General features: G+C 41.1%; 1 protein-coding gene across 1 annotated transcript; it reads right to left on the reverse strand.

Annotated features, from left to right (window-relative positions):
• Window positions 1-288: 288 nt before the first annotated feature.
• LOC123754535 (Y+L amino acid transporter 2) lies at window positions 289-26,582 on the reverse strand. Its single transcript, XM_045737010.2, has 11 exons — window positions 26,543-26,582; window positions 24,772-25,322; window positions 17,474-17,695; window positions 16,387-16,460; window positions 16,138-16,289; window positions 12,447-12,491; window positions 11,926-12,049; window positions 10,335-10,535; window positions 7,036-7,185; window positions 1,558-1,735; window positions 289-1,129 (listed from the first exon to the last, which is right to left on the reverse strand). Exons 2-11 carry the CDS (start codon window positions 25,301-25,303, stop codon window positions 1,068-1,070), a joined length of 1,740 nt encoding a protein of 579 aa, XP_045592966.2. The 5' UTR covers window positions 25,304-25,322; window positions 26,543-26,582; the 3' UTR covers window positions 289-1,067.
• Between the last annotated feature and the right edge of the window lie 588 nt (window positions 26,583-27,170).

A 27,170-nucleotide genomic window follows, 5' to 3' on the forward strand; every position in this document is an offset into this window, starting at 1 on the left:
GGGGCTCAGAAAGCCTCGAAGCCTCTTTAGTACAGGCTTCGAGTATGTTGACAATAATGCTTTGGGTTATGATTATATATTGCCTAGATGTTCATGATAATTTAAATTATTTAAAATTATTATGTTTAATCATTCAAAATATTTATTATAAATGAGAAAATATATTATTACACAATATAAAGAGAAGAATAAAGAATGATTACAGATGACTATATAGATGCATTATATATAGATAATCATAACCATTACAGGAATGTTTAATAATATATAATTAATTGAAAATCGCTCAAGTTGATTATACTTTATTGGTTAACATTATTGATAATCATTATGGTATAATACAACATAGTAAGCAAATATACCATATCTTACAAAGCTATCTAACAATAAATCTCTATCTAGAAAATTGAATATTGGTATGTCTGTCCAAGGTTGGAAGCCAGACACATGGGGGTGGCCTCTCTCAACTTTTCAGGATGACACATGGGTGGTTGGGGACTGTCATAGACGGGTTGGAGATTGGTCCCTTCAATTGCCTTTAAGAAGAGTCTTCTACAGTTGCAAAAGGGGGGCCTGACGGGTGAGTGGAAGGGGGCCTGACGGCTAAGTGGACAGCGCTAAGGACTCGTAGTCCTAAGGTTCCGGGTTCGATCCCCGGCTGAGGGGGAATCAATTGGACAGAGTTTCTTTCATCGTGATCCACCTGTTCACCTAGCAGTAAATAGGTACCTGGGAGTTAGACAACTGCTACGGGCTGTTTCCTGAGGAGATGTGTAGCAAAAGGGAGGCCTGGTCGAGGACCGGGCCGTGGGTACACTAAGCCCCGAAATCATCTCAAGATAACGTTCTGAGGAGAGAAAGAGAGACCCGGGCACCACCGGGTATCCCATCTAGAACTTTATAAGTTGTTATTCTTTAAGTGAATGAACTTTATTAAGAGAAGGGAAAGTGCTACTCTGTGTACACAGGTACAGGTATACAGGCCTTGTATTCTGTCATCTGTAGCCATCAATTTGAATTATTTTCGATTCAGACATTAGGGTTAACATTACAGCAGTTCCTGGGTTTCACTCGGATTTGTCTTCTGGCGAGCACAAGAATATCACTTGACACATAAATGTCATTTTACCTGAAATAAAAAATATATTTTTTTATATAACCAGAACACTACAAGTAAAAATTGCTTGTTTGTATGTGTGTGTTTTGTTATTTTTTCCTGCAGGATCGAGTTGTTAGCTCTTGGATCCCGCCTTTATAAACGTTCATTGTCTAATGTCCTCTATCACGATCTATTATTTCTGTTTGGGGTCGACCGCTGGATGGGATTAACTTTGTCTGAGGACGGGTTGTGTCAACAGTTGTGAGTCGTGTGTGTGTAAACTGTTTTCATTCATAAACAAGGGTGTTGGAGGCTGAATTAAGGCGCATTTAGCCTTTGTTAATCGGGAAAGATTGCAAGACTTTTCATTCTTAAATAAAGGGTTGGTGGCAGCAGGAAATGAGCATTTTGCCTTTGTTGATAAGGACATTATGACTCACAACGAACACTTAACTGACCTTTGATTTTGGCGAGGAATCCCGACTTCGTGTCCCGGTGAATGGTGAAGAAGTATACCATCAGACCGGACGCCATGACCGCCAGAGCCACGGCGATCTCCACAGGTCTTCTGATCAACGGGAACGTCAAGAGGAAGATATTCACCACCACCGACATGATTGGTATCCCCAGCCACACCTGCCAGCATGATGAAGAACACCTCAGTGTTTGTGGCTTCATTGTTTTATAGCTTACCAGCTGAATCCCCTGGTATTGGTATTTCTTTCTTATGTAAGTTGGTGTAAGCAGCCAGGCATCATAGATGCTCTATCTCTCTCACTACACCAACTTACATAATAAAGAAATACCAATACCAGGGGAAATCGTTCTATGCATATACTCGCTCCTCACAGAAGTAACAAATATAGTCTCCCCTCCCCCCCTCAGCCCATCTTAATCTTCACTTGGTTTTCGTCTAAGTCTCGCACCTACTGCATCAGGAATTGACTATTTATGTTGGATATTTAAACCAACGTGCAAATCAAAATGAACTTCCATCTCTGTGACTTCCTGGAATTAAATAAATTTTAGCCTTTCCTCCAAGCTACTTTTTTTTTTTTTTAACTTGGGAAGATTTTAGAATTCTTAACTTTCTAGTACTGTGTCGTATTTGCTTAGAACTCGTGGATTATGACGGTATCTGAGGCATTCTCTCTCTCTCAATGCACTCCACTTGTCTAGACTACTGATTATACTAATATTTCCTTATATTTCACCTCAAACGTGTTTCTAATTTCCACCGATGTCCTCTTCCACTCCTTGTCTATTCCTTCCAGTCGCCTGCCTTGTACTTTGTTAGCATATATTAATTTGGTGTTTCCTTCGTTTAAGGATGTTGAATGTCTCCTCATTGTCTGGGACAGGAAATTTGCTAGGCTTCTTGAGGGCCACCAACGCCACCTTTCCAGGACACAACCCACAACACATCCTAGATCCCAATTTGCCTAACATAGGTTCTGAAAATTGGCTTGAACACTTCCTTGTTTAGGTTCCTAAACACCTCTCTTATGTTTGTCAGCTTGTAATATGCAGGCGATGTTATTTTCTTTATGTAAATATCCAGCGTTGGTGATGGAATTACATTCACTCTAAAGTATTTTTCTCTTTCCGATTTCTGTCGTTGCCTTATGAGATAAATTCTTTCTAGTTCGATACTTTTTATTATTTTGCTCCGGAGGCTACTTTATTGGATAGCATCGCTCATCCATTGATGGAACACACATGTTCAATCAAAAGATGATGTTGCGGGGTGAGGGGGGGGGGGTGGGGGGTGGGGGGGTTGATGTACCTAGCATGTACATCACACCCCTCCACCCCCCCCCCCCTCCGCTGACTTGTTCATCCTGTCACTTGTACCCAGAGGCAGCTGGGACTTACTTAACTGTCTCAAGCAAACAGCTTATCAAACGACGGGTTTACTTACATCTCACAACCCTTAAGTTTATGTTATCTTACAGGTATTTAAAAGGTAGGGGAGTGGGCACCTTTTGAGGAGAAATGTCTATTGTCATGGTAAAATTTCTAGTAAGAGATTCGGCCTGCTCCCTTACCGCCTATTCTACTCATTCACGTCTATGTAAATCAAGAACTGCAGCCAAGAACAACAACAACAACTACTTCCAGACGTCTGCTGGCTGCGTGCTGACGTAACCGTTTTAACATGGGGGGCCTGGCCGTTCCTCCTGTGTTGCGGGTAAATTCCGTGGGCCTGGAATTCACGTGTAAGGCTGGTTATCCGGCCATTGAGTTAGTTATGTGCGACATGCTTCGTGTCCCGGTGGAAGCTGTGTATGGCGTTGAGCTTGTTACGGCCCACCGGGTGATTGTCAAGTTCGTGGGGGAGGAGGAGTATCGGGATTTCCTCCGGCGGAACGAGGGGCGTTCATTGCAGTTGCCGGATGGCGCCGGCTCCGTTACGATCTCGGACCGAAGTGGTGCCCTGACATATGTCAGTGTGCACGGTGCGCCCCTGGAGTTCCCTGAAGACCTTCTCCGGCGCTTCTTCGGGAGGTATGGTGTAGTCATCAGTGTGCGGGTGAACAAGCTGTCCTCGGGGGAGTATGCTGGGAAGCAGACGAACGTCCGTACATTAGGTATGCGCCTGCGGTCGGATATCCCATCTTCTGTCCGGCTGCTGGGCTACTACGTTCGGGTGTACTATGCCCGGCAGCCCCGTACTTGTTTCCGGTGTGGCCAGTTGGGGCATCAGGCTGCCGGGTGCTCTGAGACACCTGCTGCACCCGTTAACTTATTCCGGGAGGAGGATTTCCCGCCGCTCCCTCAGGGCGTGGATTCCGGAGATGAAGTGGAGCAGGTCCCAGTCGCTGCTGATGCGGCCCCTCCTGCGTCACCCGACATGCCCTCAGTGCTTGTTGTCCCTCAGCGGAGTGCGTCTGCGTCTTCCTCGACTCCTGCTGCTGCGCCTGGTCCTGCACCCTCGCCAGGTGTTCCGGCTGTGCTGGGTGTTGGGGGGGCTGCGGAGCATCCTGTTGTGTGCGGCCCGGTTCCCCATGTGGTTGAGGCTGCTGCAGTACTGCGACGGGCGTTGGTTCGCCCGGTTCGTGAGGGCCGTGGTTCTGGGTCCGCCTCCGGCTGTGAGGATGTGCGGCCAGTGCCAAAGCGTTATAGGCGCTCTTCTACTGCTTGGGCTGATATGGAGGACTACGACGCGGGTGGAGCTTCGGGAGATGGTGTGGCGATTCCGGGTGCCTCGTGCTCTACGACGCTGGTGGTGGCTGATGTCCATGTGTCAGCTGTTGATGATTGTGCGTCTCATTTACCTCCTGTTCTTTCTCCTGCAGAAGGTTCTCCGCAGTGGGAGGTGGTTGCTCCTACGGGCGTGGATGGTGTGGATCCTGGTGCGAGCCGAGGCATCAAGCTGGTGCTGAAAAAGGATGCCAAGCGTGGGGGGTCCCAGCAGATACAACGTTCGGTGGTTGACGAGGGGCCCTGTGAGGCAGCTGAGGAGGCTCCCAGTGTCCGGCCTCATGGGAAGATGCCTCTCCCTCTCATCTTGGCCTCCGGAGTGGCGAATGATGCTGACCATCCGTTGAGTTTTGATATTGTTGACCGTGTGCGTCCTGATCCGTGGTGCCCTTCTACCATCTGGATTCGCCGGGCTAAGTGTTTTATTGTAGGTGTGCCAGAGTTAATGCCTGATCCTCGTACGCTCAATAGTGACCATGTTTCGGAGGACATTATGCTACTTTGGGAGGCGTATTGTATTCGCTTCCCGGCGGATGAGTGGCCGGACAAGTATGAGATCTTTTTGTAGTCTGTGTGCTTGCTGTGTGTTTGGTGTGGTGTTGTGATGTTTTGTTGTATTTTTTCTTTTGTTTTCTTGTGTTTTTGATGTCGGCCCTTCAGGCCGGTGTTTTGTGACTTTGTATGGTTGTGTATTAATTAGTTTGTTTCTTGATGTACTTTGTTGTTGCATTCTTGGTCCTTCAGGCTAGTTGTTGTGTTTATGCCTGATTTGTTTTCAGGTGTGCGTGTTTATTGTAATTGTTTATTTTGGCCTCGTCTTTTGTTTACGGGGCAGATGGCTTGGTGTGTGTTTTTTTTTATTAATGTATTGATTTTATGTTGCTTTACCTGTTGTACGTGTTTGGACAGTGTTGTGTTTGCACTGTTCTGTTTCCTGCTATGCCTCTTGTTGTATGTTTTGCTTTTCTGGAGGTGTTGTTTTGTACTGTGATTGTTGGATTGCCATTGTATTCTGTTTTATGCTTTGATGTATGCTGTATTTTTCATGTTTTTCTTGTGTATGTGTTTTGTTGTGCTATGCTGTTTTGTTGTGCTATGCTGTCGGCCCTTCTGGCCGGTGGTCTATTGTTTTCCTTTATGTATTCTGTATTTTTATTGTATTTAATTTGCATGCTCTGCATGTAAAAAAAAAAAAAAAAAAAAAAAAAAACTTCCAGACGTCTAGACAATACCACCAGTCTGCTCCCCCCACTGCCCGTCACCCCACCTCGCACCTGGGTCGCTGGGAGGCCACGCCCTCCTTAACAAGCAGTTAAAGGAGCAGGTTCATAGTTTAAAGAAGACATCAGCGCCCTCTGCACGGCTAATATTCTGTATATATAGGGCTACCAAGCTCTCCAAGATTCTACGGGCTCACCATAGCCTGTGCTACTTAGAAGTGTTTGTTCCAAGTAGCAAATATTTAACAACAACAACATCTCCAAGATTCAGATTACTCCTGAGTGCTCTCGTTGAGTAGACCTGTTGACACATCTCTGTGTGGTAACAGAGCTATTTAGTTTGACTCACAGTACTCCGCACCATATATTATTTTGCACCTTAACAACGTAAATTTGATTATTCATCTTGTTTGTTTTGCATACTTTGTATTAAAGCCAAGCCTGGATATTATATATTTTGTAATTTGTTTAAAGTAATTTCTATTAAAGTAAAGTATTTTTAAATTTTTGTTCCGTATGTTTTCTCCTACAGTTAACCTCACAGTGAAGACAACTTGCAGTTGAACTTTTCTTTTCTTTAATTTTTAATTTTGTGACAGGCATTCCAACGGCCTCGGGAAGACTGCAATAACACCTATTTTTTACCGTCACACTATACTGATATTCTTAACTCAAACAATGGCGTGGGGCTTATTATGCAACACATTTTTAAATTCTAGCTTTCCGTCTTTTCAGATCTTGATTACCTTGCGCTTGTTGGGGTTGATTGACGTCTAACAGCCATGTCCACTTCTGGAGTTTGTTAAGGTCCCTCTGCAGCAATTTATGTTTTTCTTTACTCTTACTTTTGTGCCACCTGCAAATATGGACATGTTCGAACGGACTTCATCTGGCAGGACATTCGAACATAAATTAATTACACCAACGGGCCAAGGACCGGGCCTAGGGGGACCCCGCTGGTCATAGCTCTCCGCCATGTGGAGATTTATGGCCAGCTTCCCTTTTTTTTTACTTACCAAAGGGATTTGTCAGTTATCCCAACTTGCCTTTCCATTTTATTCACTTCCCTTTTAGAAGAAACTGCATCAGTTGTTTTCTTACTGTCTACGAAAATGCGGTCTGCCCAGCCCAGCACTGGCATTAACCACTGATCGTCCGATGTGGTTAATGTTATTTTGGAGTGAATGGAGTGAATATATCATACAATAACTCTGAGTCCTGCAGCATTATTCCTTGACACGTCCGGCTGCCAGCTTGTATACCGCTGGTCCACAACTCACCTTGATCGGTCAGGGTCTGTCCGGCTGCCGGCTTGTTTACTCCTGGTCCACAACTCACCTTGATCGGTCTGGGTCTGTCCGGCTGCCGGCTTGTATACTCCTGGTCCACAACTCACCTTGATCGGTCTGGGTCTGTCCGGCTGCCGGCTTGTATATTCCTGGTCCACAACTCACCTTGATCGGTCTGGGTCTGTCCGGCTGCCGGCTTGTATACTCCTGGTCCACAACTCACCTTGATCGGTCTGGGTCTGTCCGGCTCCTTGTACCTGAGCCACAGGAGCCCCAGGACGGCGGTGAGTTTACCAATGATGCCGATGATGCTGAAGTAGTTGACGAGAGAGCCCACGTTGTCTACCGTGAGCATCAGTATTGGAATGACAACCTACAATGGTGGAGAACAGATGAGAGCTCCATGCAGTGGCTATCAACATTATATATGTATGCAACATTGCAAAACTGATAAGGTAGTACCTACCATGTTTAAAACCAATATGAGAGAGAGACTGCAAACTTTTGCAAATTGAGAGATCTGGAACGTTTTGAAATAGGGTAAAATGGTTAATTATCTGCGAGAATCATTGACTGATGATTAACAGATGATTTTCTGTCGTTGGAAATCGTTTTGTACCAACGACAGAAAAGGCATAATGTCACAATTTTTAATTAACTGTTCTCTTACTCTTTCCATGTCTCTATGTGTATATAAACTTTACCATCTCTCGGTGTGTATGTAATACGTTCACAGTTATATTTAATTTGTAATCTTATACACTCCGACGTATACACTCCGACATATACACATATACACTCTTATACACTCCGATATACAAATAGTCATAAGTTGAGATATAGGCAAGTGAGGCTCCCCAGCCTACAAATTACTTCTGTGAATGTATTGTCAGTCATGCATTCAACTCTGCCACCTATTTAACTACCCAAACACTATTTCAACTATTCGAACACCTCTTCCACTCATCATCCATTTCTTTAACTGCCATACCACTAGTTAAACTAATTAACCACCATATTACTTAATCATCTATTTCTTCAACTACCCTTACACCTCCTCTTTGGGTAGGTGTTTTAGCAAGTGTTTTACTGTGACCATGAGCTAGTGAACTACTCAACCACTACTTCAACTATTCAACCACCACTTCAAATATTCAACCACCTCTTCAAGTAAACAACCACCTCAACTACTCAACCACTACTTTAACTACTCAACCACCTCTTCAACTACCCATCAGTCATCAGAAGGTGCTACAGAGTGGGACTACAGGAACGGTCGCTTACAGGCCATGATCACCAACAAATCCTTAGGTGCTACTAGAGCTCTGTGAGTGCTGAGAGTGTAGGGAAGTGAGTGAGGATCTTCGTATGAGGGAGGTTAACGTTGCCTTGCGCCCTTTTCCTTATCTCCATATCAATCTTAGTCCTTACAGGAGTTGTGATGTTGCCGGCAACCACTTGGGCTGGACGGTAGAACGACGGTCTCGCTTCATGCAGGTCGGCGTTCAATGTCCCGACCGGCCAAGAGGTTGGGCCACCATTCCTTTGCCTATCTCCCCCCTCCCCCCGTCCCATCCCAAATCCTTATCCTGACCCCTTCCAAGTGATATATAGTCGTAGTGGCATGTCGCCATTATGCATCTGCAAATCACTATTAGCTTAATCCTACAAGTAAACTTGATCTCAAAATAGTCATTTTCACCAGAGAAAAATAATCTTAACCGGACGACATTGTTGCTCTCTAAATTAGACGCCGGAGCCTTACGCCGGAGCCAGACGCCTAAAGCAGACGCCGGAGTCAGACGCCGGAGCCAGATGCCGGAGCCAGACGCCTGAAGCAGACGCCGGAGTCAGACGCCGGAGCCAGATGCCGGAGCCAGACGCCTGAAGCCCCCCGAGCTTCAACGCTCATGTTAACAGTCACACACAATGGTCGTGTGTTGTGTAGCGGACAAAATCAGCGCCGAACACCACACAAACATTACATAATCAGTGTTATACTATAGCATACACACATATCAAGGTGTAGAACATGATAACAAAAGAGTGTATATAGATATCAAAGATGTGCACTCGTTAACAACCGCCAGAGGGCAAAGGGGGGGGGGGGGGAAGGACCTATCAGGAAAATGCACCACGTAATTACAACTATTTAACACATGGAAGGGATCAGTATAAGGGTTTGGAATGGGGCGGGATCAGAGTGATACTACAGTGTAAACACATCATCGACACAGCATAAGACTGAAGTCTCAATCCAGTCAACGCCACAGCATATCAATCTCAATCCAGTCAACGCCACATCATCTGTTATCTTGACCCTGTAAAGCGAATGCTGTAATCTACCCATCACAATATCGTGCCAGATCACAACATGAGTGATTGTTGAGTCTTGCAATGGAGACTCCGTCACCGGTCTTCACATCACTGTTAGGAATATGTATTAGTGTACACTTTTACATGATTGACCAATTAGAGGTGATTGTGTCATTAATAGTTTCTATTTACAGCTGTTGATGTTTATGCCATGGGCAAACGCCCCAATTTATGGTTAGTGATTATTAATTAGTAGTTTATCTTAATCCATAAATATTATTATCTGAATATATTATATTTCATCAGAGCTAGCAAAGTCTTATCATGTCTTAACAAAGTTAAACAATAGTTATCGAGCTTGTTACTTAATCTTTTGCATAGTAATCAGATAATAACATTTACTCCAAGATAAATAATTATTAATTCTTTAATATTATGTTAATGAGGCTAGTGATAGATGCTAGATATTACTAGTAATCGTCATTATTGCAGTAATCTGAATCAAATCATTATAGTTATATACCAATAACTATTAGAGAGTTAGTCAAGAAATAAGTTAGCAACATCGAGACAGATTTTGTGAACCAGTCCACTTGCAGTAACATAATTCTTATTGTTTTAATCATTCAAATTAATTATGCACAACGTACTGATGTGGTGAAATATTAACAGGTGCCTGCATGAAGTGTCTTCAGTTCACGCCATAAGAAAACATTAAGGTAGTTTGGCTGGCCTTTAGGCCTAGTTAAGGACTATTATAGTTTCATTTCCAGTGGTTGCTAAGTGCATGATAGTTCCCTCGTGATCCATTAATGCATTAAATATATTTTAACTGATTTAATGTTCCTAATAATAATGTATATTATAGGGTAGTTCCTGATCTTATAATTATCAATCTTTGACCACATATCCCACTTCTCGGTGACTATACACAGAGTTTTCTTCCTTCCTGGAATATATTCAGGAGTAAAGTATACTTGCTGGTCAGTATACTTGCTGGTCAGTAAACTATACTTGTTGGTCAGTAAGGTATACTTGCTGGTCAGTAAAGTCTACTTGCTGGTCAGTAAAGTCTACTTGCTGGTCAGAAAAGTCTACTTGCTGGTCAGAAAAGTCTACTTGCTGGTCAGTAAAGTATACTTTATATAATGTATAAAGTTTATATATATAAACTTATGACCACAAACAAAACAGGGTTATACCTACTGAGGACACAACCGCAATGATAGGGGTGGAATGGTTGACACTGATAAGACCGAGGAACTCCGGCAGATGGCCTTCTTGAGAAGCAACGAAGATCCTGCGGGAGATGCTTAGCATCCCGGCATTGGTGGCCCCGGCCACAGAGCAGGCGACGAAGAAGGCCATTAGCCAGCCCAGCCATCCAACCAACTTGCTTCCAAAGGTCTAAAAAAAATGCACTTGAACATCACAAATTATCCTGCAAATGGTGACTGTTTGATGAGATCTATTGATTATATACAGAAGATATATGAAAATACAAGCGAAAGGATTATGGGGACAGCATATATATATATATATATATATGTCGTACCTAGTAGCCAGAACGCACTTCTCAGCCTACTATGCAAGGCCCGATTTGCCTAATAAGCCAAGTTTTCATGAATTAATTGTTTTTCGACGACCTAACCTACCCAACCTAACCTAACCTAACTTTTTTGGCTACCTAACCTAACCTAACCTATAAAGATAGGTTAGGTTAGGTTAGGTAGGGTTGGTTAGGTTCGGTCATATATCTACGTTAATTTTAACTACAATAAAAAAAAATTGACCTCATACATAATGAAATGGGTAGATTTATCTTTTCATAAGAAAAAAATTTGGGAAAATATATTAATTCAGGAAAACTTGGCTTATTAGGCAAATTTGGCCTTGCATAGTAGGCTGACAAGTGCGTTCTGGCTACTAGGTACGACATATATATATATATATATATATATATATATATATATATATATATATATATATATATATATATATATATATATATATATATATATATATATATATATATATATATCCATCAGTGTGAGAGTGGAGATATTCACAATGTTATAATATATGAAATTCACTGATAACTACAGTATACTATAAGACATACACATGCTAACAAACATATACAATTGGACGTACACTCATTACAATGTTATAAGACAGGATATACACTCATCGGGGCGCTGAAGCAAGGGATTCATACTATTGACCTGTGGCGCAAGATATACACTCACTTGAGCACTGGAATTCATGATATATACAACAGCGTTATATAATAATATACACGTAAAAGCCCCCCTCATTAAAGGACATACGTACAATAGCCACGCATTACATGACATATACAACAGCCCTAGATTACTGTTGAGACCTAAAATAATGTATAATTAGTTAGATAATTTTCTTAAGTCCTTAATATACCATATAAGTAGAGTGAATGATTGTTTCTCTTTTAGAATGTTTTTGCTACCAGTGTGCTTTTGAGGTAGCAAGCTGTGGTTCAAGGGATTAAAGGAGGTCTTTGAGCCTCAGGGTAAAGTGATTGCCACACGACACCAAAACCATTCTTACAGCAACTGGGGAGTTATCTAGAGATTTGTGATTGGCTCATCACAAATATCACAGCCACATCACTCACCACAGCCACATCACTCACCACAGCCAAATCCCTGGATGGTCTCACCACAGCCACATCCCTGAATGTTCTCACCACAGCCAAATCCCTGGATGTTCTCACCACAGCCAAATCCCTGAATGTTCTCACCACAACCATATCACTCACCACAGCCACAGCATTGGAGGAGAGGATCTCAGCAGGGGTCAACACAGCGTAGTAAGCAACATTGGTCAATATATAAACGGTAGTCACTATTGATAATGAGATAGCGATCGCTCTTGGCAGGTTCCTGGAAAGAAGCAGATTAAATTATTCGGTACTGATGGCCTTGCCAACTCATATAAGTCATATTAAATACTCGAAACCAGAAGATGAATTGCATTTGGATGCAGTTAGGTTGTGTATCGTGCATGGTATCAATGTATCTGTATGAATGTATATAGAGTAGATTGCACATGCCATCATTGAATATATATATGATATATATGTAGGTAATGTGTATATGACATCCCTCTCTTGAAGGGAAAATACCTTGCAATAAGTTTTTATTTTTTTAAACAAAACAGCTTTCAAATTTAAATCAAGATATGGTGAAGCCTATTGCTGATAGATATGGCTAGACAAAATTAAAACGCTCAAAAATCTCAATTTGTTGAATAAATGATGGAGTAAGGTTTTCTACTTACTTATATGGATCCTTCAGTTCCCCGATTATCGCATTCAAACTTCCTCTGGAAGAACATCAGTCAGTATTCATGCTTTGAATCTTTATGTATAGAATCAAAATACCCTTCAAACTGTTTACATGAAAGGTGTGTACAGGTCACATTATACATAAAATGGTCAACAAACGGGTTTTTAAGGCAACATCATCAACCTAAATTACCCTCCACTAATCTAACCCCGCATAACCTAATTTAACCTAAATCAATCTAAACTAGTAAAATTTATCTTAAACTAAAGTAACCCGATCTAACCTATGATAACCTAAAGGAACTCTAACAAACCTAGCCTGATGCAGGCTAACCTAGCAGTACATCAGCCTATCCTCCTAAAATAATAGTACTGCAAGGAAATCTCTGGTCAAACGTACTGTTAAAAATTCATCAACAAATTCCCGTCTACTATTACTGAAGATGTCATTCTATTAAATCGTAAGTATAACCAAAGAACCTAACCTAACCTAACCTAACCTAACCTAGCCTAACCTAACTTAACCTAACCTATCCTAACCTAAACATTGTCTGCTTAATACATGCTCTCTTAACCCAATATAGTATTTAATTGTGCTATACTAAGTCTAGGAATGTTTAAGCTTGATTTTTTTTTCTTTTTTTCTTTGACACTATAAAATTAATTGTACACAACGGGAACTTTTCGGGGTCTAGTTCCCGTAATATATACTGATATGTTTAATTAAATAAATAGTTAGTTTAGTTCATTTATTATGCACCCCATACCCATCTTGTAGACGCTTGTGGAAAAGTTCTGTAACTACTATCATTTTAGCAATTATAAAGTGAACTGTGTGTGAAACGCTTATGTATATGAATCGCTTATTGATTGTTGCCGCCGAAGGCGGCTAGTTTATTGTGCACCCCATACTCATCCTGTGAGCGGTAGCGCAAAAGCATTACAGAGGGCACAAAAGGTCTTTATCAGATCTCATCTTAGATTATTACATAAACAATTTCTTCAATCCTTCACACCTTATAGATACAATGTCAGCTAGTTACAGAGAAAGTGCTATTACAAGAGCTACATCTTTACAGTAAGTCATCATACATTAATGGTAGGTCTTATCGTTAATACATAATAGTTTGGCCAATGGGGATATTACAAAGTCATAGGGGAGCTTCTGTTTATTATTAGTTCTCACAATACACTACTTGTTTCTGAATCTCATATGTCGTTCATCTACTGGAAGCAAAATGTGGGTACAGTGCAAGGATTTCAGGTAATTTATCCATGGTAATAAGATAGGTTGCCATATCATACAGAGTGAGCTTAGATTTATCTCTAAAAGGCTCAATTTTACAACAATCCAAGATATAGTGTTCGAGTGTGTGTCCCTGCCTATGTCCACACACTTTACACTTTACTTCATCTAGATCCCTATACAAGCCGAACTGCCAGAGATACTTGTAGCCAAGTCTTATACGAGCTGTGACAACATCTGTTAGTCTACTGACTTTGTTACTTGCCCCATACACATGTTTTACTTCACACATTTCATTGTGATGAACAATGGACCTACTAGTTCCAGTTTGCACTGTTCTACTTTCTTCAAATCCATCTAGGAGTTCTCGTCTAATGACACTTTTAAGGGACCTATTTGATAACTCAAGATTCCATTCAATACTGTCTTTATTTACTGCAGCCTTAGCAAGGGCGTCAACTTTGTCATGTTCCTGCATGCCAATGTGAGAAGGAATCCACAACATTTTTATATTTACCCTCTTGCTAAGTATTCTTACATATCTACGTCTAGCTTCCAAGACAAGCACGTTATTACTTGATTTCAAACTGTTTATTGCTCGTAGTGAGGATAGGGAGTCAGAAATAATTAAGCTGTCTACTTCAGTGTTGTCAATAATTTCGAGTGCTACCAGTATCGCTACCAACTCGGCCTGCATTGTGGACGCCCAGTTACTAATTCGGATATTTCTTTGAATTGTGCTGCCATCGGGCTGATGAGCAATAACAGCACTTCCTGCCCTCCCTGTAGCTGTATTGAGTGATCCGTCAGTGTATATGGTCTGTGCAATGTTGTTTTCAGCTTGTATATTGTGAATGTGCTCTATGGTGCTTAATTTAGCAGCAAGCTGAGCATGAGGGTTGCTTGTGATTAGTTTCTTGGTGGGGTATGCAGGGGTCAGGATGTCAAAAGGTACTATCTGCCAGGGTGGAAGGAAGTGCTGTACTCTTTCATCTGTATATACATCGTGCAGTCCCATCATTTTAATATGAGTGGCAATTCTTTGAATCCATTTAGACTCGCTAGTTCCATTTCGTATGTGTTCTAACAGTGCAACTGACACAATGTTGTTTTTGTTATCACGCAGCAGCTTTAGTCCCATCATAAGATTAATTTAAAATATTCTATCTCGAATGCTAAGTATATTTAATTCTTTCCGCATGTTGAGAACTTTGGTAGTTATAGGACAGCCAAGTATAATTCTGAGTGCTTCATTTTGCATTTTTTCCAGTCTATCAATACTTTTGCCATTCTGCAGGACCAAAGCTGGTGCATGATAGTCTATCAGAGACCTTATATACGCTAAATACATCATTCTTGCTATTCTAATATTAACACCATATTCCTCTTCTGTCCTGGTGATGAGGGATGCAAGTCGCATCATCTACGTGATGGTTCGCCAACGGATTTCCAAACCTTTGTAACCTCTCCCAACCTAGTCTAGTGTAACTTAACCTTGCCCAAGCTAACGTAACGTTGCCTAAACTAACCCAAGATACCTAACTTACCAAGCCAACTTAAACTAACCCAGTGAAGCCTAGCACAGGCTAACCTTGTAACACTGCAAATGGGTTTCAATTCAATATATTCAGAATCAGTTCACCCAGGAAACTGTGTCGCCAGGCAGTCGGCTCCTTAGACAATAGTAAAGTCACACCTGAGAGGCGCTAAAGTTTATATGTTGGGCGAGGTCGGATCGTGTCTGGTGACCTTATTATATAGAGAGGTAGAAATAGCCTAAGCTACTCTATCCCTTTGGGATGTATTTTTTTCTTGTTTCGACAAACGTACTTGAACTTGTGACCTTGCCCTGTGGTAAACTGATAATTGCTGATGGTGGCTGTCTTCTTTCTATCAAACGAACAGCCTGTCTTGGTGTGATAGCTAGATAGCTGGGGGCTATCTCTGATAGCCCGTGGGGCTTAGCGATGACTGATGAAAATTAAGCCACCCTGGAGGTGGTACGGGCATGAATACCCCGACAGGGGCTTAGCCGTTGTTGTTGTTTTAGATTCAGCTACCCGGCACGAAAGTTCCAAATAGCACGGGCTATGGTGAGCCCGTAGGGGACTTACCTGGCACAGAAGCGGAGGGGGGTGGGTGGCTTAGGGGCTTAGCCTTTGGTTCCTCCTTATATACTCAAGCAGTTGTACACTGGGAGACAGTGAATTCATCTCTCTCTTCCTCACCTCTGTTGTTCTTACTCTTTCCTATTTCTCTCAGTTCTACCTTTTACCTTTCCCCATCCCCGTTACAACCTAACCTAACCTAATATGTAAATCCTGATCTATCAATATATAGGGTTTAGATTATCAGAAAACGAGTCTTGTCAAACTTTCTTGTGTACAATTCGACCTTCCTCACCCCCCTCTTCATCCTCACGTCCAACCATTACTCACATTCCGCTGTAGGCGTAGAGGGTGGAGTAGAAGGCGGTGGCGAAGGAGGAGACGTCCCACACTGTGCCCTTCATGGGGTCGAGGTAGTACTCCACGTGACCCCTGGCCAGGTGGTGGACTCCACCCACGATGATGATGATTAGCGCCAACACCTGGTCATACATTTATGGGAAAATTTATATAATTTCAATATAATTATATTGTTTATAATAAGTTCATTTGTAAGTAACAAAGGCCGTCACGACGCACCTTTATCATTGCCAAGGTGTCCTGTACTCTGGTTCCAAGTTTGATGCCGAAGCAGTTAACATACGCAATTATACCTGACGAGGAGCAAGAAGAGGAATTAACTTCTATACTCTATGTGTATATATATATATATATATATATATATATATATATATATATATATATATATATATATATATATATATATATATATATATATATATCAATCCGGTCCACATATTAATAAGTCAATATTGACTTATTAAATATGTGCATAGGTGACATACTTAACATAATAGATACCCTTAAAAAAATTCATAGAAAACACCGACCTTACCTAACCTACTTAGTATGTTAAGATAAGCATCTTATTGCTTCGTAATTACAATTATTACCTAACCTATAATAGGTATAGGTTAAGTAATAATTGTAATTACGAAGCAATAAGATGCTTTTCTTAAGATACTAACAAGGTTAGGTAAGGTCGGTGTTTTCTATGAATCTTTTTAAGGGTATCTATTTTGTTTAGTATATCACCTATGCACGTAGTTAATAAGTCAATATTGACTTTACGAATTTGCGAGAACGGGTTGTATATATATATATATATATATATATATATATATATATATATATATATATATATATATATATATATATATATATATATATATATATATATATAGAAGGGGTACCACCTCTGGTGCAAGTGTAGGGACCCATAGCCTCGGAGAAGAAAATAAAGAGTACTCAGAGAAGACCTTGTGGATCCTCACTGAACACTTTGATATTTTCTTCTCCTACCACCCCTATTCTTTTGTTAAGTGTGTGTATATATATATATATATATATATATATATATCAGAAAACTCACTCCTGAAGAATTCTAACCCAGACAGCCAGGGCTCCACGTACCTTGGCATGTCCAGTACTGTTACCACTAGGCTACACTGACTGTTCAAAAGAATTGGAAGTCATCGGACCTTTAACTCAATTCCCGACAGCTCTCGGTGACCAAATGTGAACCATTTGTGGTCAGAAGTGGTAGCATGATGAGGTAAGACTCGTGATATTTCCAACTTAGGTTTTCATCTTCCACGTGACTTACAGATCATGGCCGCGGCCAGGAGCTTCACAGCATAGTAGGGAGGCGAGGAACAGTCCGGGAGTAACGCCTGGAGGAGGTAGCTGGCGAAGGTGAGAGAGGAGATGGCTTTTGCACTCGGACTGGATATGAGGATGCTGGTCCAGAGTTCGATGAAGGCGGGTATGGGACCGAACGCCTCCAATATGTAAGTGTAAGAATCTCCACTCCGGGGAATTGTCGTGCCTGAACAAATACAGAGGAACGGAGTTATTATTGACTGATGTACGTAATGGAGAATAGTGTGCCAGGTGATAGTTACCACCTTCAGCGAACACAGTAAACACTTGTACGAGTACAAACAGCCAACGACGAATACGTTCTGTTCAAGGTAATTTGGTTAAGTTAAATAAAGTCGGCGCCAGAATAACATGTGACATGCTAGAGTTTCATAACTGATAATATCATAACAACAGATGCTATAGAGGAGCTGGTCATCATTACCAAATAAACGAATAATGATTTTGATAAGTATGTCAACACAAAACAGAATACCAAACAGTGGATATATATTGGATACGTTTAGATTCAGAAAAGAGGTTTAGAGTCAGGGTTGTTGATTTTAGGAAAATACTAGACGTAGGATCTCTGGATTATTGCAATTTGAAGATATATATATATATATATATATATATATATATATATATATATATATATATATATATATATATATATATATATATATATATATATATATATATATATATATATATATATATATATATATATATATACACATATTGGCAGCAGGTTTTCTTTTAAACATGTCTCATTGAATATGACCGCATATTCTGTATTTACTATCTTCTGATTTAGGTCTTCTATCCCTCTAACTATTTTCTTAACATCAGGGCTTAGCTGAAAGAGAAGTTCTCCAAAACTCATTTTCGTCATTTCAAGGTGAAGAAAGGAAGTGAATTACTATAAAATGTATTACACTTATTTATACAATTTGCACAACGTTTGGAACCTCCATGGTTCATTCTCAAGTGAAAAGAATTTTCAGAACTGTTTGATTTATACCCTCACTGGGTCAGGTGATAAGACACCCTACCTTATCACCTGACCAAATGCGAGTATAAATCAACCAGCTCTGAAAATTCTTTTCACTTGAGAATGAACCATGGAGGTTCGAAACGTTGTGCAAATTGTATAAATAAGTGTAATACATTCTATAGTAATTCACTTCTTTTCTTCACCTTGAAATTACGAATAAATCATAATAAATCATAATGGATTTATGGCATCACAATCATGTGATGCCATAAATCATATGAAAGCAGGCAAGAGTTAATGTGCAGAGATATGACAAATATATAGGGTGTGACTATGTGTAGCTGTAACTCGGTAATGAATATTCTGTTGCTATCTGCCTAGCGACACTGGAGATTTGTGAACTCTGTCTAAGAAATGTTTCGAACGCACTATTGCTGTTTTTGATTTTTTGATGGAGCTGCATTTATTCAGACCAGCACAAGAACCACACTAAGTCAAGCATTGCGTAACCAGAAGAAGGATCATTAGGTCCATCTCGGGGGATTCATCAGTCCGTCTCTGGTGGTCCTTTAGTCCGTCTGGTGGGTCCTTCAGTCCGCCTGGTGGGTCCTTCAGTCTGTCTGGTGGGTCCTTTAGTCCGTCTGGTGGGTCCTTCAGTCCGTCTGGTGGGTCCTTCAGTCTGTCTGGTGGGTCCTTTAGTCCGTCTGGTGGGTCCTTCAGTCCGCCTGGTGGGTCCTTTAGTCCGTCTGGTGGGTCCTTCAGTCCGTCTGGTGGGTCCTTCAGTCCGCCTGGTGGGTCCTTCAGTCCGTCTGGTGGGTCCTTCAGTCCATCTGGTGGGTCCTACAGTCCGTCTGGTGGGTCCTTCAGTCCATCTGGTGGGTCCTTCAGTCCATCTGGTGGGTCCTTCAGTCCGTCTGGTGGGCCTTCAGTCCGTCTCAGGATGTCCTTCAGTCCGTCTCAGGATGTCCTTCAGTCCGTCTCAGGATGTCCTTCATTATTTCAGATACGAAGAGAAGGTACACCAGATACGAACCGAAGGACCACCTGAGATGGTATTTTCTACACCCAAATCGCATATTATATTCATTAAAGAGTTAACATGAGACAGGGAACACAGCTATATCTTGTTGACTAAACTTCAAGTGCAGCACACTATGCAGAGGAGGATATAATATTCCAGGATGTACTTGGTGTGATCTCAAATACTGGTTAAGGAAACAATGGGGTAAATAAAAGGTAAACAAACCCCCCTTTGCATTTCATAAATAAAATTACAACACACAGACACGCACACTCCGACATACAGGGGGTGCCTGGTAGCCTGGTGGATAGCGCGCAGGACTCGTAATTCTGTGGCGCGGGTTCGATTCCCGCACCAGGCAGAAACAAACGGGCAAAGTTTCTTTCACCCTGAATGCCCCTGTTACTTAGCAGTAAATAGGTACCTGGGAGTTAGTCAGCTGTCATGGGCTGCTTCCTGGTGTGTGTGTGTGTGGTGTGGAGAGAGAGAAAAAAAGTAGTTAGTAAACAGTTGATTGACAGTTGAGAGGCGGGCCGAAAGAGCAAAGCTCAACCCCCGCAAACACAACTAGGTGAAAACTAGGCGAATGCACACACACACACTCAGTGCTAGTCCCAAAATTAAGAAGCATGAGTTGCGAGAAAATGCTGTGTGAAATGCACCTCACGACATTGGAAGACAGAAGAGTAAGGAGAGACATGATCACTGCCTACAAAATTCTCAGAACAATTGACAGGATAGAGCTCAACCACCGCAAGTACAACTAGGTGATTTCACACACACACACCACACACTAGGGGTCCTCGCAGCTGAGAAGAAAATGTTTGGGGGTCGTAGTCCTAATGGACGGATTTCGATTCCTGGGAGTCATAGGCGGAAACAAATGGGCAGGGTTTCTTTCACCCTGATGCGACTGTTTACCAAGCAGTACATAGGTTACTGGAAGTTAGACGGCTGCTACGGGCTGCTTCCTGGGTATGTGTATGTATGTGTGTGTGTGTATTTACCTAGTTGTGCTTGTGGGGGTTGAGCTCTGCTCTGCCCACCTCTCAACTGGCAATCAATCAACTGTTACTAACTAACTTTTTTTGCACTCACACACACACACACACACACACACACACAGTCATAGTGGTTGACAAATGGAATGCATTAGCAAGTAATGTGGTGGAGGCTGACTCCATACACAGTTTCAAGTGTAGATATGATAGAGCCCAATAGGCTCAGGAACCTGTTGATTGACGGTTGAGAGGTGGGACCAAAGAGCCAGAGCTCAACCCCCGCAAGCACAACTAGGTGAGTACAACTAGGTGAGTACACACACACACACACACACAGGAAGCAGCCTGTAATAGCTGTCTAACTCCCAGGTACCTATTTACTGCTTGGTAACAGGGACATCAGGATGAAAGAAACTCTGCCCATTTGTCTCTGCCTCGAAATTATAGTATAGAGTAATTAAAAATTATAGGGGTGAATTAGGGATATGATAGGTTAATATGTGAAAATATAGTCCTACCTTAAATATATAGTATAATTTAGAGGTAATAGTTTAGGATAAGGAAAATAGAGTAATGGTAATTGTATAGTTTAATGATTCATAACCCTTTCTGACTAAGGTTAGGTTAAGGATGGTTAAGTTCAACTTATATAGAGAAAATTCCCATTATTAACATATTTTCCATTAACCCCCCCCCCCCTTCCCCCCCAGGTAATAGAGGTTATATTAGGGATGGTTGTATTGATGTGAAAAGCAAAAAAATTACTAAGAATAGGATGTAGTATTGAACCAAGATCCATGCATCAGAGGTTAGGTCCAGGGTGATTGAGTTGATGCACAAACAACACTTTTTTCCCCCATAAATACGATAAATTTGAAGTTAGATAAAGGGAGGTTAGGTCCTGGACGGCTGGGTTGATGCATAAACAACAAAACACTTATTCAACTATAGAGCTGCAATATTGAACATAAATCCAAGTTTAATAGACGAGGGGTAGTTAGGTTCATATCCAAAACATCACTTTTCTACGAATATGGTTGCAATGTTCAACAAAGATCCAAGCAGGTTAGACACAGTGTGGTTAGGTTCATATCCAAAAACTTCACTTTTCCAAGAATATGGACACAATGTTCAACAAAGGTCTAAGACTTCTGCACGTTAGGTGCGGGGTAGTTAGGTTCATATCCAAAAAACATCACTTTTATGAGTATATGTCATATCAGAAATTAGGTCCGAGGTGGTTGATTTGAGTTAATTTTGAGGAAAAATTACCTATTAATAACACACTTCACATAATAATATATAACCAAAACTAGCTGTAATCTAGGGTGGAATGGCAGTTGGGAATAGACATTAACAGCTCTTAACAGTCAACTCGTGCTCTGGATATGATGTGCATAGGTACATTTAGTAGAATTTGGGTGTTTTGGTTTGATACAATTAGGAAACATTTAGTAGAATTGACACAAATTGGGATAATTTGGATGAATTTACATAATGCTGTGTTAGGATAGGTTAGGTTAGGTCTGGTTTGGTAGGTTTGTTGATGGTAAACTAATCTGGAAAATTGGATATAGCTAGATGGACACAGCACTAGCTTAACGAAAATGGTCTTGGGAATGGTGAATGTTGTGCCAAGACTGGATGCTGAATATTGGAAGTTTAGATGGAATAGGTAAAAAGGGGGGTAAAAAATGGGCTTTGGATGTGCTATGATACAAAACATTTTGGGTATATTTGGTAGAAATTGTCTTAAATTAGGTCGAATTTAAGTGGATAGCTTAAATTTCCCCAACTTTAATCAAATCTAGCTTTGGATATGCTAGGCCAGGTTAGGTGAGGTTGTGTAGGATAGGATATATAATATCTTAGGGGGTAATGAACTAACATATTCTTTTTCTTTTTTTTTGAGATATATACAAGAGTTGTTACATTCTTCAAAATTTGTTGTAAATTTACCGTTTTGGGGTTCTAGCTATAGCTAACTCATGTATTGAAAGAGGTGACATAGGCTTGTATGTGAGGATATGGAACGCTCATATTGAGTTAGTTTAGCTTTGGCTAGGTTGAATTTGGTTAAATTTCAAAAGTATAAGTATAATTTTTAATAGATTTAGATGAATTTAGGTTCTAATTGGTTGTATTTTTAATAGGATATAGTAAATTTGCTTAAAATTATCATAGAATTTACTGAATTCACCTAACCTCGCCTGTCCCTAACATAACTACGGCTGTTTGAGGGTTTGTCTAAATAAATATGGGTAACATGATTGAAGAGGATGTAAAAAGGGGGATATTAATAAGACATTAAAAACAATGGACATATTTTAGATGAATAGTTTAGCACTAATAATGTTGAAACATTTATGGTAAATGTGTATTTATATTGAGCTCATAGGATGTCAGACTTGCCATTCATACATGTAAAATTCTTACTTCTGGGGGGTTGGTTAAACTCGGCATATTATAAATGATAACCAAAACATATCTAGAAAAAAATATAATTCAAATTGTGTATTTTTTAACTAGTTGGTTGTGATTGTATCTGTGCAAATAGCACAATTATTATATTTGTGCAAGTTGTGTATTAATTGCGCAGATTCTGTACAGTATTTTGCATAAGTCGTATGATGATTGCAATTATGTATTAATTATATTCCTACAAATTGTGTAGTGTTTGTGCAAGTTGTATATTAATTGTGCATGTTTTGTATGTGTATTTGTGGAATTGAGTAGATGTGTTCATATTTGGATTAGTTGTGTATTGATTATATTTTGTGCAAGTTGTGTATTAATTGTACATATGTTGTAATTATATTTGTGTGAATTGTGCAAGTTGCATATTTACATATTTGAGCATCAGAGTATCACCTGTGATGAAACACAGAGTACAGTTGAGGTATTGAGAGCGATTAACAGATTGCACTAATGTGTGAACCTCTTAGGAACCGCATTTAGAACGTCGGCTAAAAGCCTTGCACTCATTGGCGCCTCGCACCGCATTAGGGATTAGAATATCAGAATGACGGTAACTGCAAAAGGCTTTATTTCAAAACATGTGAGGTACCTTTTACTCATTGTAGTTTTTTTTTTTTTTTGAGATATATACAAGAGTTGTTACATTCTTGTACAGCCACTAGTAAACGTAGCGTTTTGGGCAGGTCCCTGGAATACGATCCCCTGCCACGAAGAATTGTTTTTTCATCCAAGTACACATTTTACTGTTGCGTTAAACAGAGGCTACAGTTAAGGAATTGCGCCCAGTAAATCCTCCCCGGCCAGGATACGAACCCATGACAGCGCTCGCGGAACGCCAGGCGAGGTCTTACCACTACAACACGGAGACTGTTCATATATATATGTACTGGATGAGTATTTATTTTTGTTATATGCTACAGCAAGGTGTGGGAGGCATGTTTTAAGCGAATTTGAGACGCACACCGCACTAGCAGTGAAGGAGTAATTAAATAAAAATAGTTGAGTGTTGGTGTAGCCTGTTTTATGAAAAATTGTATATTCACATGCACTTGTTATTACTACTGAAACCCCTGTTGAAGTCTCCCTATGCTCAATAAACGACCCTTGAAGAAAGATTGACAAAGCTTAAATTACATTCTTAAGAAAGGCGAAGAAATAGGGGCGACATGATAGAGGGGTGGGAGTGAATGGACATGACAAAGAGGGGATACTAATAGCCTATTAATACTATAAACACGAGACAGAACACGAAACAATGGGCATAAATTGGATAAGTTGAGATTTAAAATAGACTAGGGATGACGCTATTGTACATTCAGTTACAGGCCCACTGGGGGTAACGAAAAAAAAAATAGAGCCATATCGATGCAGTCGAATCTCACCGGGGTAACTAAAAACAGGTTTGCCATATCGCTGCAGTCGGAAAAATCAAAGCTGCAGCAATATGGCACACTTTCCACTACTCATAGTCTAGTGAGAAGGACCATAGAGGTCACTGTAATGAGGAAGGTACCAGAGTAGGTAATGAATAAAATACCGAAAGGGTCTGTACTAAGGCCAATCCCGTTCCTAATATGCCAAGTAAGTGTGCGATGCTGCACAAGCTGACTTCAGTGAGACTTCCTTCTCCCTGAGTATGCTGACATCATTAATTTCAGAATTGTTTAAATAGCAAAATAAGCCTTTAATACTTAAACAGTTCTATTACTATTGTGTGTTTATCCTGTTACCAAACAAATTTGCGATATTAATTGTCAGGGACCTACCGAGCTCGGCGAAGCAGAGGCCATCCACCACAGTGACGAGTCCCGAAACCACCCACACTACCAGCGCCATGCCCACGCTGCCCGTGTACTCTACCACGGTCTTGGGCGACACGAAGATGCCGGACCCGATCACATAGCCCACGATGAAGCCCACACCGTTTCCCAGTCCGAGTGCCCTCTTCAGCTGCACGAAGGTCTCCGGGAACTTACCAGGGGCAGTCACACCGTCAGGCTCACCAGATCCTGCTGACCCAAGTCTCTTCTGCAGCTGCGCGCCAGTTTCCGGACACTTCCCAGGGGCAGTCATGCCGTCGGGCTCACCAGATCCTACCGACCCGAGCACCGTCTGCAGCTGCACGCCAGTGTCCGGACACTTCCCAGGGGCAGTCCTGTCATCGCCCTCGCCAGATGGTGCTGATTTCTTCGCTTCAAAATTTCTCAAAGAAGACTCATTTAGCGGCAGTGGGTTTAAAGACAAGTGTTTAAAACCTTGCTCTTTGACTACTGCCTTTTGGGGATAGTCACCGCTCATGGTTGTCGATGGTGCGCCTCTGGGGGGAAAAAAATGCACATTACTCACCCCACAGACTTTTTCTCTTGTAATATATTTTCTACTTTATTTGTTTTCAGCCAATTAAGACTAAAGGCTTAACAACTTGGTGATAGGAAGGGCAGAGATAGCGAGGGAGGGTGTGAGGGAGAGAAAGAGAGGAGGGGGGGAAAGAGAGAGGTGGGAGAGAAGGATCCGTTCATATTCACATTATTTCTCACCGCTCTTGCTGTCATTTCGCAATATCGAACATTTTTCCAGTTTGTATGTAGGCACGCAAAGAAAGGTTACTTGTATATTGGAAAAAAAAACATGAAACATACGAATTGAGTAAACTGCAAAAGGTGTATTGACCAGCATATGTCAGCTCCTAAAAGTAATGCCCTTATGATAATAGTTATCTAATAATTCTCTTGTTAAGATCGTTTTGAATTGATCCATTAAAAATGGATCCAAAGTGCATAAGCCATTACTAATATTCATGTTATATGGCTTTGAAATTTGTAACAAAGCAGATTCAATAATATTCAGTAGGAAGACATAAGACAACACCATAGAACATGGAGGACATAAGACAGCACCATAGAACATGGAGGACATAAGACAGCACCATAGAACATGGAGGACATAAGACAGCACCATAGAACATGGAGAACATAAGACAACACCATAGAACATGGAGGACATAAGACAACACCATAAAACATGGAGGACATAAGACAACACCATAAAACATGGAGGACGTAAGATAACACCATAGAACATGGAGGACATAAAACTTGATAAATGATATTTTCAAATTTTGTATAAAATCTCTATTGTTCAATAAAACTGAAAAAGAAATGCTTTATATTTAAAACTTGTCTATATAGAATTGAACATTAAAACTTCAACCTAAACATTTTAAGTGTATAAGGATTTGGAATGAGACGGGGGGGGGGGAGAAGGAATGGTACTCAACCACTTGGACGGTCGGGGATTGAACGTCGACCTGCATGAAGTGAGACCGTCGCTCTACCGTCCAGCGCAAGTGGTTGAAATAACAAAGATCTGGGGGTTGATATCACACCAAACCTGTCCTCAGAAGCCTAAATCAAAAGGATATCATCAGCGGCCATGCGATGATGGAGAGTTTAATCCGTCTTTATGTGGTTGTTGTGTAGGAATTAACATTTAAATTTGCTATAATAGAGTAAATGGATAACTTGTAGCCAGGATTACCTGGGGTATGGAGCAGCGATCAACACCCTCCTTACAAGCTCTGTGCACACTGACTGACTGACTAACCGACCCTCACTGCTGAGGACAGTCTGTGCTCGCGGGCAAAACAATGCTCCGTTCCGAACTTTATAATGGGTAACTAAACTGTTTTGGAAATACAATTTTATTTTTATATTATTTTTCTGTTAGGTCGGATTGAAAGTTGTTATCCACCATATATGGGCACTCGGTCTACGACTTGTAGACCGAGGAATGACATACACGGATATATAGCCCTTGGATTATCTGAAGATAAATATATATGACTTGCAGCAGCGGGAATAGCTGCCTTGGGGAATCAGATTTCGATTTCCGGCCAGAACAGAAATGGTTAGCATGCATAGCGTTTCGGGGAGGCCCTTAATCCTAATTTTTTCCCCGGAATACAATCCACCAAATCATCTAACAACCAGGTACCCATTCACTGTTGGGTAAACAAACGCTACAGTTAAGAATTGGCACCCGGTCAATCCTCCCCAGCCAGAATACAAACCCAGGCTAAAACGCTCTTGAAGCACCAGGCGAGTGCTTTACCACTATGCTACAGGGACTGCTAAGTCCACCGGGTCCATTGGGACGTATCTATAAC

This window comes from Procambarus clarkii, chromosome 18 (assembly GCF_040958095.1).
Source record: "Procambarus clarkii isolate CNS0578487 chromosome 18, FALCON_Pclarkii_2.0, whole genome shotgun sequence".
NCBI lineage: Eukaryota > Metazoa > Arthropoda > Malacostraca > Decapoda > Cambaridae > Procambarus > Procambarus clarkii.

Excerpts from the sequence above, each read along its gene's own strand:
- LOC123754535 (XM_045737010.2), bottom strand. The coding sequence starts at position 25,303 with ATGAGCGGTGACTATCCCCAAAAGGCAGTAGTCAAAGAGCAAGGTTTT. Across the intron at positions 1,736-7,035 it reads ACAGACCCAGACCGATCAAG|GTGTGGCTGGGGATACCAAT; the intron begins GTGAGTTGTGGA and ends TCATGCTGGCAG. Across the intron at positions 1,130-1,557 it reads ATTCCTCGCCAAAATCAAAG|GTAAAATGACATTTATGTGT; the intron begins GTCAGTTAAGTG and ends TTTTTATTTCAG.